We start from the raw sequence: 16,676 nt of genomic DNA, 5'->3' as shown, positions 1-16,676 counted from the left end.
TCCCCCTCCCCCTCCCTCTCCCTTTCCCCCTCCCCCTCCCTTTCCCCCTCCCCCTCCCTTTCCCCCTCCCCCTCCCTTTCCCCCTCCCCCTCCCTTTCCCCCTCCCCCTCCCCCTCCCCCTCCCTTTCTCCTTCCCCCTCCCTTTCTCCTTCACAGCCAACAATGCGATTGAAATTGAACGCATTTTCGCCTGATCTTGCCACACTACGTCCAGAGCATCTTATTATAAAGTTGATCCCGGGCTTGATGAAGGGTTGGTGATGGAGTCTCGAGCCTGACTCCATTGAGCAGCAGCGCGCTATCGAGTTGCCATCAAAGCGACACATTTGAGCGGAGGCGCGGGGTGCAGTGCGCGTGCGCGAGCGCCCGGTTCGCGATTGGACGCCAGCTCCCGGAGGAGGTGGAGCCCGGGTCGAGGTGGGGGGGGGAGTGGGGCTGCTGCAGGTAGTGTCCACAGAGAGGGGGGGGGGGGGGGGGGAGTGGAAGTTTCCGCCAGCGAGCTGGGAAGTTGGCTGTGGGAGAAAGGACTCCCTGCGAGGCCGCCTCCACTTGGTGGGCCCGGCCCCTCCGCCTGCAGGTCTCACCTTTCTGAGGCCCGGGAGAGCTCTGTCCTTTTGCTGAAGGCAACTTGATGGGGGTTTAGCCACTCTCAGGAAACAGTCCCAATGACTGAACAAAGCCTCAATGCTGAGGAGCAGAAGATTGCAAGAACTTTCAATAAAAGAGATTCTAAGAATGTTAATTTTCAGTAAGTATCACTTTTAACGTTGTCACTGAGGTCTAAATTGTATCCTTTTCAATGCTTGGTTATAAAACCTGACGCTCATTCTAAGCCTGAGCAGTAATAGACGTTACAGCCAACTCTGTTGCTGAGAATAGGTTGGTAATAGTGATTTGTGTTCACCCTCATTTAAGTTCATGATACTATGGTTATTGTTTTCCTAAGAAATAATGTTGTTCAAGAAGTCTGGGTGTTTGAAATGCTGGGCCTAGGTCCTTTGTGCCCTCTGGATTGTGTGTTGAAGGATTTTTTTATATCAGACATCTGGGCTGGAGTCCAAATTTAGGTCACACTGCAGCTTTGACTTTGTTGGAATGAACTAATAATGGATTTGAGTCTGTCACCATAACACAAAGTAAATAATGCTGGTGACCGACAACAGCCGGAGTGTGGTTATAGTGGGACATGCCTGTTTCTGTACAATCTGCATGTAACAATAGTCGCCATCAGTCAGTCAGTGTGGTCATTGCACACTGCTGGTTCATTATTGATGGGCACATTTTTTTAAAAAATAGCGTGATGCCTGTGGTTCTCAACTTTAGGTGCTCTGTGATTAGTAAGGGATTGCTTAAGATGGTATGTGAGTGAGAAGGTGGAGAATCACTGCTCTTGGGCATTTTACACACACACACGTATATTCACGTATAGTTGGGGTTAAGTTTAGTTGTTACATTATTAATAGTTATTAATATATATTTTCAAAATTACACTGTTGGTGAATTTCTATTGCTACTGGTCTGTGAAGTCTAATAGCCTGAATACACCTGAGATTGTCTGATCTTGGAAGCTAAGCAGGCTCAGGCCTGGTCAGTACTTGGAAGGGAGACTGCCTAGGTTTCTGTGAGGGGCACCGGACAAAGTAGTGACTGAAATATTTTGCTTGAGAAATATTGTCATTGGCCCATTTCCTTTGGAGTTAATGAGACTGTGCAGTCAATGAGGTCCGATTAAAATAGTCTTTTTCAAACTTTTTCTGTCCACCCACATACCACCTGAAGCAATCCCTTACTAATCACAGAGGACTGATAGCATAGGGATTGCTTAAAATTTATGTAAGTGGAAAGAAAAAGGTTGAGAACCACTGGATCTTACTGAAGGTGTTTGTGAGCTTGAAGTTTCAAATTAAGCTATTTTTTCAAAAAAATGCTTAACAAATCTGTAAATATTGTATACAATATATTCACAGGCAATGCATTATTCCATTTGTTTACAAGGTCTACAGCAGCTGAATGACATTCTTCTGCATTATTCCAAGGGCAGTGAGTCAAAGAGAATTTTACATAGGTTCCTGCCCCTCACTGTGCACTTTCCCTAAGGGCCTTTCAAAGAGAATTTTACATAGGTTCCTGCCCCTCACTGTGCACTTTCCCTAAGGGACTTTCTGATGGCTGCACCAAGCTCTGGTGCAGCCCTTAATATTTAGCCCTATGCCTTTTCAGAATTTGTCATTGTGCTCCTTGCACTGGAAGACGAACAGATTTCAGGCAGACCAATGTGTATCAATAGCCCCTTTTCCACTGTCCCAGCAATTAACTGGGACAGGATCCAGTGGAAAAGGAACACTGTCCCAATGCTGGTGTCAAATGACATTTCACACCAGGGATTAACCGCCTCTACCCCTACTCACATCCCTGGTGTTTGCTGACGCCGGCGTGCTGATAAAACCAGTGGAAAAGGGACACCAGAAAGTCACCATTTCCAGTTGAAGGTGAGACACTCCAATCCTTGGGGATGAGTTGTGTTCAGTGGAAAAACAATTTGTGTTCCAGTTATGGGTGACTGAGTGGAAACAGCACAAAAGGCTTCCTATCCTGGGACACTGCACAGCCAGTGGAAAAGGGGGTATTCATTCAGTAAATAATTTTGGTGACTGTCTCATTGTACGATCCTGATCATGAAACTTCAAAGCTCAGATTTATCGTCCAAGCATGTACATGAAATCATGTACAACCTTGAGATTCTTTTTCCTGCAGGCCAGGTAGAATTTCTACTTATTGGTGGTGCAAACAAAACTGCAATCCAGAAAATAAACTTACACAAAGAAGAAAGGTAGGTGTAAAAAATACAGTGCAATATAGAAAAAAAATTCAATAATAAATAATGTGGAAATTAAGAGCCCAAAATCAATCTCTAGTGGAGTTTGATGTTTAGATGTCTAATGGTTAAAAAGCAGCAACTATTCCTGAGTCTGGTGATATGAGTTTTGTGGCACCTACACAACTTTTTGATGGCAGCAGCGAGAACAGAGCAAGTCCTGGGTGGCGTGGGAACTTGATCGCTAGTGCTGCTCTATGACGGCAGCACTCCATGCAGATTTTCTGACGGTATGGAGAGTTTTGCCTGTGATGTACTGGGCTATGTCTATTTTACAGGGCTTCCCATTCAGGGGTATTGGTGCCCCCATACCTGGCCATGATGCAGCTGGTCAGCATACTGAAAGGAACTGGGTTTTTGTTTTGTTTCCCCAAGTTTGTGTCTGAATGCAATTTATCTCTGCCTAGGAAATCTATGGGGTCATGTGACTGACTCTTCATTGGACTGTTCGAATACAACCTCGTTAATTCCCTTGTTGATTAGATGAAGTAGGTTTTAGAAAAAAGATTGAGAGATGTTGAAAAGCAAAATGCCACAGATGTTGGTAAAACTCAGGTTGGACAACATGGTCAAAATGTCATCAAGAATCAGGAAATGAATGTAGATCTTTTCAGTCCTGAAGTATCAGTCTGAGTTATTCCATGTGGGAAACACAGTACACTTTTACACAGTTGAAAATTTGGAATGGTAATGCCTTTTTTAAGTTGATTTGGGTGGAAACGTGCCATAGTTAAACCTTATTTTGCTTCCAAGCATGCTACTTCCCACTTCCTCACAATCCAGACTGCGTACTAGCTGGTTTTACCTGTCCCTCCACTGGTCTCACCTGCTCAATATCCCCTTTTGGCCTGTCCCCAACTTCTTGCCCCATTTATAGATGTAATGTTTCCCCTTTTGTTTGCTGTACTGAGGCCTGGCTAACAGAAAACACGGGACACTGCAATCCGACCAGAGACTGACTGGATTGGAACTCTGATTCTGGTAAAGAGAGAGAGGGTGGGTTATGATTTAAAAAAAAAAGAGTTAATACTGGCTGGCAGTGTTCCTGCGCGCGATTTTCATTGTGCCCACTTTGATTTTCGTTGCACCTTTGCTCCCGCTCCCTCTTCCTTGCATCTGCAGTTTAGAGGGAATGCTGCTGGCTGGTGCAGGGATGTTGGGGTCCTGTCAACATCCTGCTCCACTGCCTTGGATCAAATTTCATTTAAATGCAGATCCTTCTATCCATTCCAAGAGTTCTCATCAGTGATTCTCGCTGGAGTTTATATCCCTCCTAAAGATGTTTACAAAGAGTCAGGTGCAGAGCTGCATGATGTGGTCAGTAAATGAGATGGCCCACCCCGATGCACTACAAACCATAGTCGGTAACTTTAACCAGGTCTTAGCTAAAGAAAGCCCAGCATGTAACCTGCTGTACCAGATGTCCCAGCACACTTGATCACTGCTACAGCAAGATAAGAAAGGCCTACTATTCTTTCCTGAGACCACATTTGGCAAGTCACATGACCTATCAGTACTCTTTCTGCCTTCATAAAGACAAAGACTAAAAAGAGAGGTTCCAGAAATCAGAGCAGTCAGAACATGGTCACATGAGGAACAGTTACAGGACTGTCTTGATTTAGTGGTTTGGCTAGTGTTCATGAACTTGGCTAATGATCTGAATGATTATTACACCAGGTCAGTTACAGACTTTATCAAAACAGCTGTGGACAAGTGTGTCTCCACCAAATCATTCAGGGTTTTTTCCCAACCAGAAACCCTGGATGAACAATGAAATCCAGAACCTGCTGAGAGCCAAATCACAGGCATTTAAGTCCAGAGATCCAGATCAATACAGAAGAAGCATGTACAATCTTTGAAAAGCCATCTCCTGAACAAAGTGGAGATTCCAGATGAGAATGGAAACAAAGAAGGGCACCCGACATCTGTGGCAGGATATAAATGACAAAACCTACTGCAAAACCAAATGTGATGCTGTAAGAGACAGCAAAGTTTGACTCTCAGATTAACTCAATTCCTTCTACGCCCAATTTGCCCACCAGATTAGGGAAGAACCATTGCACATCCCTATGTCCCCTGATGATAAAGGGCTAACTAGGAGAGAAAATGCAAGGAAAGTAACTTGTCCAGATGTATTATTCGGGCAAGAACTGAAAACCTATGCTGACCAACTTGCCAATGTATTCACGGATATCTTCAACATCTCATTCTAGTAGGGTGTGGTTCCCATGTGTTTCAAATGGGTCTCAATCATACCAGTACCAGAGTGTCGTAATCTGCCTAAATGACTACCAGCCAGTGCCACTCACATTCAGTGATGAAGCGCATTGAGAGACTGATGTTATCAGCTCCTGTCTGAACAGCAAACATGACCACACCAACAGGTTTACAACAGATGCTATCTCCTGGTCAAGGTAGTCTGGAGGATGACTTCCTAGAGTGCATGCATACATGATCATTTTCTTGAGCAGCATGTTAAGGGAGAATGCTATTTTAGATCGGTAAAATTAGGTAAAATTTTAGATAGGTAAAATTAACGATCTGGTAATTATGGACCCTCTTGGAAAGAGCAATTGAATTTCTCATACAGACGGAGGGTGCAATAGTTAGATCTAAAACTAGTATATTATGCTTGAACAGGGGAGACGACAACAGGATGAGGGAGGAATTGGTCAGCGTGGACTGGGAGCATAGGCTAGTTGGCAGAACAGTTGACGAACATTGGAAGACTTTTTTTAAACTTTATTTATGTCGTTCAAAAAACATTTAGTACATAACATATACAACAATTAACCCTAAACATGAATGTTATTTTTTATATATAGAGAAAAAAAAGAAAAGACCGTCCCCCTCTCAGCCAACTCTCCTAAGGAGAGCCATTAAAAAAAAGAAAAAAATTAAAAAAATTAAGCATACATATTAAGATCTAATCAATTTAAATTGAAATGTAAATATTCTGAATATAACAACCACTTATTAATAAAAAACTATAATTATCAAGTGAAACATATGTAATTTTTTCCATTATTAAACAATATTTCATCTCATTATGCCATCTATTAATATCAATCATATTTGTATCTTTCCATGTACTAGCAATACAGTTTTCGCTACAGATAAAGCTAAATATACAAAAGCAAGTTGAAACTTATCTAATCCCAAACTTTTCAAAGGTTGCAAACTACCCAATAAAACACTGTCGGATCTAAAAGTATTTTAATCTGATACAGGTATTCTAAAACCAATTGAATTTTCTTCCAAAAAGATTGTATATGTATACATGACCAAACAGCATGAAAAAAAGTTCCAACAAAATTACCACATCTAAAACACAAATCTGATTCATGAAAACCATACTCTTTTAATTTTTCAGATGTTAAGTATAATTGATGTAAAAAATTATAGTTAATCATTGCATAACGTGCATTTATCAATCGAGTTACACTATCATAACAAATATCTAACCAATCATCCTCGGAAAAAATAAAACCAATGTCCGCTTCCCATTTATGTTTAGACCTATCCCAACCCTTTTTATCCATACCATCCTGTAATATTTGATACATAGATGAAATATAACCCTTCTCTGGTACCTTCATAAGAAAAATCTCAAATTTAGTCATTTCAGGTAAAATCATATCTCTACCAAACGTACGTTTTACCAAAGATCGAATTTGGTAATAGAGAAACAAAGAATTCTTATCAACACCAAAACTGTCCCTCATCTGATTAAAAGATAAAAATTTACCTTCTTTAAAACAATCTCCCAAATTCCTCACACCTTTAAATCTCCAATGCAATAAACTTCGATTATGTATTGAAAAAGAAATAAGTTGATTATTAATCCATAGCTTCATTAAATGTTTTAGTATAGGCACATTATATTGCTGTAACAAATTTATATTCCATCTAAACAAAAATTGATGTATTTCAAATTCAGAAATATTTGCCATCTCAATTTTGGCCCAACTAGGAGGCCGTTCCAAATCCATCAAGGAACTAATAAATTTAAGTTGGGCTGCTTCATAATAATTTTGAAAATGTGGTAAACGTAATCCCCCTAACTTATATTTCCAAGTTAATTTATTCAAAGCTACTCTCGAAAATTTATCTCTCCATAAAAATTCCCTAACCATTTTATTCAAATCTCGAAAAAAAAATTATCAAGTAAATACGGAATAGATTGAAACTAATATTGCATACGCGGAAAAATATTCATCTTAATTGTATTTATCCTACCCAATAAATTAATAGGTAAATCTTTCCATTTAATCAAATCAGTTTTAATTTTTTTTATTAACGGAACATAATTAATTTATATAAAGATTGATAATCAACATTCAGAATTATACCCAAATATTTAATTCAATCAATCCATTTCAAATTAATAATATTCTTATAAACTGAATAATCTCCTTCACTTACCAGTAATATTTCACTTTTTTCCCCAATTAACTTTATATCCAGAGAGACATCCATATTGTATTAAACACTCCTTCAAGTGCAAAAGTGACTGAGCTGGGTTTATTAAATACACCAATACATCATCAGCAAATAAATTAATTTTATACTCCTCATCTAAAACTTGCATACCTTGTATCTGTGTATTTTGTCTTATCAGCTGTGCTAAAGGTTCAATCACTAACGCAAACAAAGTTGGTGATAAAGGACAACCTTGACAAGTTGATCGAGTCAATTTAAAGGGTTCCAAAATCAAGCCATTCGTCAATACTCTAACTACCGGTTTACTATATAAAGCCTTAATCCAACCAATAAAAAAGGACCAAACTTAAATTTCTCCAGAACTTTAAACAAAAAATTCCACTCAACTCTATCAAATGCTTTTTCTGCATCTAAAGATATCACCGTCGGGTGGTCTGAGATTGTCGAAATCTATTAATCAAACTAATCATGCGCAGAACATTATCTGAAACATATCTATTCTTTATAAAACCTGTTTGATCCATATGAATCAACTTAGGTAAAAATTTAGCCAATCTATTCGCTAATATTTTAGCTATTATTTTATAATCTCATTTAACAACGAAATTGGTCTATATGAAGATACTTTCAAAGAATCTCTATCTTTCTTTGGAATTACTGTAATTAAAGCACTAGATCAAGACTCAGGTAATTCATAATGTTCTCCAACTTGACGTAATACATCCTCAAACACTGTAGAGAAATCATCATAAAAGATTTTATAAAATTCAACCGAAAATCCATCACCAATTTACGGCGATTTACCGTTCGGCATTTCCATCATAGCCATTTTAATTTCCAAATCAGTAAATGGTTCCTCTAACTCCTGTATATCTGCATCCTCTAACATCGGTAAATTCAACTGTGATAGAAAAAGATCAATCGATCCAATTTCTTGTTTTTCTTCAGATGTATATAACTTTTTATAAAATGAACAAAATTCATCATTAATCTCACGAGGTTTATAAGTAATGAGAGAATTCCGTCTAACAGCATTAATAGTCCTCGAAACCTGTTCTTTCTTTAATTACCACGCCAATACCTTATGTGCTTTCTCTCCCCATTCATAATACCATTGTTTAGTCCTATTAATCACACATTCAAATTGATAAGATTGCAAAATATTATATTCCAATTTCAACCTAGATAATTCTATTTTTTGATCTTCAGTAGCATCTTTCTGAAATTCCTTTTCTAACTCAGCAATCTTTCTCTGTCAAAACTCTGATTTAATCAATTCTTTTTCATTTTAGAAGTATAACTAATTATTTCTCCTCTCAAATAAGCTTTCATAGCATCCCATAATACAAATTTACTTTGAACAGAATTAGAATTTTCTTTAAAAAAAATTTAATTTGTTTTTTCAAAAAATCAATAAATCCCGTATTTTTAAACAGTGTTAAACCTCCAACGATAGGCCACTTGAATTTTCTCAAAAGTTGCATATGTAAAATATAACAAAGAATGATCTGAAATCACCCTACTTTTATATTATTCCGCTTGTTGTATCTTCCCTTGTAAATGTGCTGATACTAAAAAAAAAAGTCAATCCTTGAAAACGATTCATGTCTAGATGAATAAAAAGAGAAATCTTTCTCTGTCAGATTAAGACGTCTCCAAATATCTACTAAATTAAGGTCTTTCATCAACGCTTGAACCTGAACTGCCATCTTAGATTTCTTAACTTTCTTCAGAGATTTATCCAATAAAGATTCCAAAACACAATTAAAATCATCACCAACTAAAATATTATCATTAACCTGGCCCAAATATAAAAATGCATCTGAAATAAATATTTCATCATCTACATTTGGGGCATAAATATTAAGTAAAGTCCAAAATTCACTAAAAATCTTACAATTCAATTTAAGAATATATCCTGCCTTTTCCTCCATTGATTGCAATTCAAAAGATAAATTTTTATGTATCAAAATTGCTACACCTTTAGCCCTAGAATTAAATGAAGAAGAATATACATGCCCAACCCAGTCCCTCTTTAATTTCATACTTTCCTTCAAATTCAAATGTGTTTCTTGTAAAAAAGCAACATCAATTTTCATTTTCTTAATATACGCCAAAACTCGCTTACGCTTGATCGGACTGTTTAAACCTCGAACATTAAAAGTAGCAAACCTCAACTTTGACATATCTACTATTGTTACTAAATACCAATAATATCTTTATATGAAACCTCAAATCAATATATATAGGCCCTCCAGTAGGAGAAAAAAAATCACAAATGCTAACTAAAATGAAATTAATTTTTTTTTAAACCCTCACCCCCCTCAAACAAAAACTACCAAAAGGTAGTAATCCCTAAACAAAAATTGGGTGTGGGTCACCCACCAGTGGCTGATGACTAGAGCAAGAACTTAGAGCAAATCTCTCCCTCCCCAGCCAAACAATCAATAACATCAAAATATCATAATAACAAAAAAAAGTAGAATAAGAATAAGAAAATTCATCTATTCATCCAAGAGATTCCAATCTCGAAGATCCCATTTCAGAAAAAGTTGGACTTTTTCCATTCCCATTTTTCCCACTTCTGCCATTTCTTCCGTTTCCAAAACAACCAGATATTTCTTTAGGAGACAATGGTGGTCTACGCCTTTGTCCTCTTATGTCTGGCAATGAATCAGCAAAAGTCATTGCTTCACGATCATTCTCAAAAAACCAAAATTGATGATCTCCATAAAACACCTTCAACACTGCCGGGTAGCAAAAAGTAGACTTATAACCTTTATGCCACAAAGCTTCTTTAACTGGGTTAAATCGACATCGGTGTTGAATGACCTCTTGACTCAAGTCAGGATTTTAAAAAAACTCTACTATTCTGAATCAATAACGGAGTTTGTCGTTGTCTCGCATTTTGCACTGCTAGTCAAAGTATTGCTTCTACAACAGGTTATTAAGAAGGCAAAGGGAATGTTGGCCTTGATCGCTAAAGGAATTGAATTCAAGAATAGGGAAGTCATCCTGCAACTGTACAAGGTACTGGTGAGGCTGCACCTGGAGAATTGTGTGGATTTCTTGGAGGCAGTCCAGAGGAAGTTCACCAGGTTGATCCCAAAGATGAAGGGGTTAACCTACGAGGAGGGACTAAATCATCTGGGATTATACTCATTGGAATTCAGAAGAATGAGAGGAGATCTTGAGGAAATATGTATCCCTTTCATAATTTTATATAAGATAGGGGCAGGAAAATTGCTTTCACTGGTAGGTGAGACCAGAACCAGGGGACACAATCTGTGGAATTCTCTACCCATGAAGCAGTTGCGGCTACTTCATTAAACATATTTAAGGTTCAGTTAGATCGATTTTTACATAAAAAAAGAATTGAGGGATATGATAGGTGAAGTTCAGCCAATAATCAGATCACCCACGATCTTATTGAATGGAGGAGCAGGCTCGACGGGCCGGATGGCCGACTCCTGCTCCTATTTCTTATGTAATACCTGGATATCAAAGAATCATACATCATGATGTTCTTTGATGACTACATTTAACACCATAATTTCCTCAAAACTAATGAGCAATCTCCAAGATGTGGACCTCAGCACCTCACTGTGTAATTTGATCCTGGATTTCTTCATCTCCACACCTCAATCAGTGAGGATTTGTAAGCACATCTCCTCCAAAGTCTCCATCAGTACTGGAGCACCACAGGGCCATGATCTTAGCCCCAATCTATTTGTTTTACACTGGTAACTCTATGGCTCGGTACAACAACATTATCTGCAAATTTGCTGACGACACCACAATAGTGGGTGTGGAAAAAGGGACAATGAGGGAACATACAGAAGATAAATTTTAAAACTTGGCTGAGTGGTGTACTAGCAACAACCTTGCACCCAATGTCACCAAATCGAAGGAGCTGATAGTGGACTTTAGGAAGGGGAAAACCAGGGGGGCATGGCGAGATGGCGTAGAAGACGTGTAATACCACCTCTCCCCAGCTGAACTATTTAATGCCCGAATTGAAAATTTGGAAAGTTTAAAAAAAAATGTTTCTGAGGGTGTCTGAAGATAGAAGATAGATAATGGCTACAAATGTGAAGAAGGCAAAGACTCAATTACAAAAGAAATTACCTTTTAAAAGTGCAGAAGAATTGATGCCTACCTGGCAGAAAGAAGCCACGGAATCAATTGACTCTGCTCCTAAAGTTCAAAGGATCAGGAATCCTGAAAGTGGTGCCCATTCTGGAAAGGATGATCGTGTCCACAGAAACAACATGAAGGCACCATGCTGGGTTCTCAGTTTAATGAGGGTGAATTTAAGAACATTAAACAGGCAGATCATTCAGGATCAGAGAAGGGGATTGTCTGAAGTGATGGTGAAAACTATGGCATGGAGTAAGATCAGGGGAAAGTAAAGGGAGGAATCTAGGACTAGATTTCAAGAATTGTTTTGCTAGTGTTTGCAGTAAATGCGATGGGTTGGAAATAGAAATAGACTTTCATTTATTGTCACTGGGTCATTTTTTTTCTGGAAGGGTTTCTTCACAAAAACTTTTAGGTTCAGGAAGCTGGTTAATTTCTACTTGGGGAACAAATTAAGAAAGAAATGAGAGGATGTGGTGGGTGTTCCAAAATTGTTGTACGATCATTTTTGTCTGTTACTGCCAATAAATCTAAATGTTGCATTTACTCAACTCTTCTGATCCTTTTGATTTTTTTTTTAACCTGTGATCTTAATTGAAAATTAAAGAAAATAATGATTTGTTTTTAATCGTTAATGGGATGTACACCATCATCAGTGTGTAAGGGCTGATCTCTCTATCCCTTGAAAAGGGGATGATAAATTGGCATCTTGAAACATCAAAACTTTCATGTTTTTAAAAATTGCCTGCGGGTTTTCTTCTTCCAACTGACAGTGACAACATTTTGGAAAGTGTTGTGATGAAGCCTTGGCATGTTGACAAAGTTTAATTTTAAGATGTTGCATGCTCTGCCTGCACTGGAGGGAACAAATGTTTAGAATGGTGGATCAGGTGCTAAATAAATAGGGTTGTTTTTATCATTGACATTGACAAGCTCCTTGTTATTGGAGCTTAACTCATCCAGGCAAGAGGAGAGTATTTCATAACATTCTTAACATGCTTTTCCAGGCAGTGGAAAAGCTTTGGGAAGACGTGAAATGAATTATTCTCCACAGAAAGCTGATCTACAAAATCACGTGGGATCCAAGGTGAGCTGGCCAATTGGATTCAGAACTGGAAGGAGATGGGGTAGTAGTGGAGGGTTGCTTTTCTGATTGGAGGCCTGTGGTTTGCCACAAGGGTAAATGCTGGGTCCATTTTTAACTTAGACGTACAGACCCTTCTGGCCCACAGGCCCATGCAGCCCAAATCAACAATTGACCCTACACATTTTGAAGGGTGGGAGGATTTGGTTGTTCTTTTTGGTTACTGACCTTGATCTCTTTCTTGTATCCAGATTTTTCTGGTTAATCAGCAGAAGACCTAGCTTATCGTTCCTTTTGTGTACTGCCTATGAAGAAAAATCTACCCTTTTTTCTCTCCATGTTCCTTTTCTTAAACTCACAACATTTTAAGAAAAACACATCATCTCATATAGATACAAGTACACAAAAAAGGAGGGAACTGCATTGAACAATTCCTTAATCCAGATGTGAATTGATCTACAATAACCATGTTATTAACCCATTATTTACCAAATTAATCCAAGTTTTTAAAAAAGCCCTAAAAGCTAAATCTAATTTACTCCCTCCCTCTAATCAAGGTAACCTTGTAAGAGAAAAAGGGAACTTGTGGAACAGATAGTGACCTACCAATATTGGACCAAGAATCTCCAGAACTTTCAAAATTCTCTCAAACAAGAAGTTTGTTAAAACTTTGGATACCATTCCTTGAAACCTATTTCAGTTGAAAAAGATGATTATCTATAATGGAACTAACCAGAGGAAAAGCTATTAAACCCAAAGAATTTTAAAATTTGAGCCCATATTCTCAACCAATTTTTCATTAACAGATTTTGTGTCAATTTGGAAAAGGAAAATGGTCAAAAATATTCCTAAAATTGCCAACATAGAAGTTTTTTTTTTTAACACTTCAGTTCCATTTCTACCCAAGAGGGGCGATTCACTGACTTCTCCAAATGTAATAATAAAAGTAAATTTTGTATATTAATTGCCCATTGGTAAAATCTAAAATCTGGAAGTGTTAATCCTCCATTCCTTTTAGTCTTTTGAAGATGGGCTTTATTTATACATGTTTCCCCGCCTCCCCCCCCCCCCCCCCCGCCATATATAAGTAGAAATTAGATTAAAAAAAAGATTTAGGAATAAAATTTAGTAAATCTTGAAAAAGATAGAAATTTAAGTAAAATTCTGTCATTTAAGAAGAAGGTTGGATGTGTACATGGAGGTGAGGGGGTTGGAGAGTTATTAGCAGTGAGTGGGAGGTTTGAGCTAGTGGACTTGTCCTAGTGAACCGATGCAGACTCGAAAGGCTAACATGGCCTGTTTCCGCTCCATAAATGGTTATATGGTTATGTTCATTTTAATCAAATTAATTGGACCCATCATTACAAATAGATAAGAATGACCAACCTGATAATGGTAGTTTAATCTTATTGAGTGATACCAAAAAAATTTCTTTCACTAAATTTTTGTAATTTTTCGTAATTGTAATTACAAAATATTTGAATTGACCTTTCACCATTTTAAATGGGAAAATTAGCTTGCAAAAGAACCTTTTGAGGGTAAAAGTTCACTCTTATTTAAATTTAATTTGTAACCCAAAACTGGCTAAATTGGTGTAGAAATCTCAGGATTTACATATTTACAAGTTAGACATTTTGTTCAGTCCAAGCTTTCTGATTTTCCTCTAATCTCCAATCTTAATATTTTCGATTCATTTTTTTTAACTTGCATTTTTTTCATGGTGGAATTATTTATATCTTTATAATTTATTGGATTTAAGATCATCCACCATGGTTGGGATTAAGAGTGATTGGGAACAAGATTTACTCTTGGCTTGATTAATGATTCTTCATTTTGTGCAAGGTATTGTTTATCATAATTTAAAGTGGTGTACAGAATACACATGTCCAAACTCAAACTTTCTGATTTTTATGCAGATATTCGTCCACTATGCGAAAAGTGTAAAAATTTTAAGATTAACTGACCCATATGTTTTGGGAGTGCCCAAATTTAGGAAGACTTTGGAAAGACATTTTCCAAACTTTTATTGATGATTGTTAAGATTAAAATGTCCATTAATTGTTCTGTTTGGTTTTTCACATGAACCAGATATACTTACACTTCTGTCTGCAATTCAGGACAAAGGTTTAGCCTTTATAATGCTGATAGCCAGACGAGTAATTTTATTGAAATGGAAAGATGATTCCTCACCTACCCATATACAGTGGTTACATGATGTAATATTCTATTTAAGTTTGGAGAAAATTAGATACAACATTAAAGATAGAAAGTTTCAATTTGTAAACATGTTGGCCCCTTTCATAGAATATTATCATGAGTGGAAGAATTAAGAATTTTGAATGTTTCCTCACCATCATCCAAGAACATGTGTTACAAGCCCAGAGGACCCCAAAACCCAGCAGCAACAGAAATTCACCAAGACAGATGGTTACTCAAACAAAAGTTGCTTTTAATTATCTTTCAACGTGAAAACAGGATCAAACTTTAACTTATTACCATTAAACCCCCTTCTAATTCTAAGCACATGTGTGTGTAAGTTTAGAAAAGTTCTTTGATTCACTTTCCAAATCTCACTTTTCAGTCCTCCAAATTCACTGGTTGCAGGCAATTCTTATACTGTGCACAGAATTTAATGTTTATAAAGTTCACCAGGCTTTGGTGCTTGAAGGGTGAATGGTTACCGCTCAAGAAAGTTCTTGTCAGTTTACAGAGAGATTGGTCACTGGACACTAATTGATCCCTTCTAAACAACCACATCAGTAGCTTGCTGAAGAAACTTACCCACATCAGGGTTTTCCAGATGATGACCTCTTTCTTTCAGGTCACCACAGAGTTCCTTTTATTCCCCTGATTTCAAGTGAAACATTAGGCAGCCAGTTCTCACCTCTTGTACGGACCACAAGGGCTTTGACTTGGCTGAACTAAGAACTCACAACCCGACTTCCAAATGGGGTTTTTTACAAGCTTGCCAGCTTATGTTCCAGTCCCTGCTGCTGCTAAACTCTAGCACTGTAGAACTGTCTCTCTCCAGCCACATTCAGATGGCCAATTGAACCGCTTGTAAAGCCGCATATTTTGGCAAAATGCGGCTGTGGGAAGGCCACATGAATGTGCAGGAGGCGTCTACACGTCGAGTTTGGTAACCCTCCTCCAAGAGGGATAATCTCCACAGCACAGTGGCCTCCCCAGCCAAAAAGCGGCTGCATTCGAATGAGTCAGCAGGCCAGCTCCTGGCAGCTCCTCTCCCAGTCCCCACACTGTCGGGCTGCTGGCGCAGACTGTCAGCGCAGGGACGTCCCCACATTGATCCCTCTGCCCCGCTTTCTCCCCACTCACGAAATCAGTACCCACACTGTCGGGCAGCCGGCATGGGCTGTCCCCACACTGTCGGGACTGATTTCGGGAGTGGGGAGAAGGGGGCTGCAGCAGCTGGTGGGGGAGAAGGGGGCTGCAGCAGCTGGCAGAGGAGAATGGGGCTGCAGCAGCTGGCAGGGGAGAAGGGGGCTGCAGCAGCTGGCAGGGGAGTAGGGGGCTGCAGCAGCTGGTGGGGGAGAAGGGGGCTGCAGCAGCTGACGGGGAGAAGGGGGCTGCAGCAGCTGGCGGGGAGAAGGGGGCTGCAGCAGCTGGCGGGGGGAGAAGGGGGCTGCAGCAGCTGGCGGGGGGAGAAGGGGGCTGCAGCAGCTGGCGGGGGAGAAGGGGGCTGCAGCAGCTGGCGGGGGAGAAGGGGGCTGCAGCAGCTGGCGGGGGAGAAGGGGGCTGCAGCAGCTGGCGGGGGAGAAGGGGCTGCAGCAGCTGGCGGGGGAGAATGCCGCTGCCGCCGGCTCCAGCCGCTTACTCCCCCCGCCGCCGGCTCCAGCCTCATGAGTGGGGAGAGCAGGGCAGCTGGATCAGAATGGGGGCGTCCCCATGCTGATAGCCTGCCATCCTGAATTGACAGCCCAAGGGACAGGAGCCAGAATGCACTCAGATGCGCATGCTGGCGCAGCTGTCCTTTCAGGTGGCCAGCGCTGAGCTTTCAACGCTGCCACCTGCACTGCAATTTAAAGGGCCGCTTCTGCCTCAGGCGCATACTTAGCAGAGAATACACCTGAAAAAGCCTATTTTTTCTCTCTCTCTCTCCAACCTGCACTCAGA

At 39.4% G+C, this 16,676-nt stretch overlaps 1 protein-coding gene across 6 annotated transcripts in view; it reads left to right on the top strand.

Moving 5' to 3' along the window:
• The first annotated feature begins 475 nt into the window (after nucleotides 1–475).
• The window catches only part of LOC138740463 (GRAM domain-containing protein 2B), an 85,984-nt gene continuing 69,783 nt past the window's right edge, over nucleotides 476–16,676 (top strand). For 5 of the 6 annotated variants that reach the window (XM_069893161.1, XM_069893167.1, XM_069893128.1 and 2 more), the window contains exon 1: nucleotides 476–748. In XM_069893161.1, coding sequence (XP_069749262.1) covers nucleotides 666–748 — 83 coding nt within the window. In that variant the 5' untranslated portion in view covers nucleotides 476–665. Of the gene's footprint in view, nucleotides 749–12,465; nucleotides 12,546–16,676 lie in introns of all 6 variants that reach the window. The other variant, XM_069893150.1, reaches the window with a different exon arrangement.

Source organism: Narcine bancroftii, chromosome 1 (genome assembly GCF_036971445.1).
Source record: "Narcine bancroftii isolate sNarBan1 chromosome 1, sNarBan1.hap1, whole genome shotgun sequence".
Taxonomy (NCBI): Eukaryota; Metazoa; Chordata; class Chondrichthyes; order Torpediniformes; family Narcinidae; genus Narcine; species Narcine bancroftii.
The sequence above is the reverse complement of the archived record's forward strand: the minus strand, read 5'-3'. Positions and strand labels throughout refer to the sequence as shown.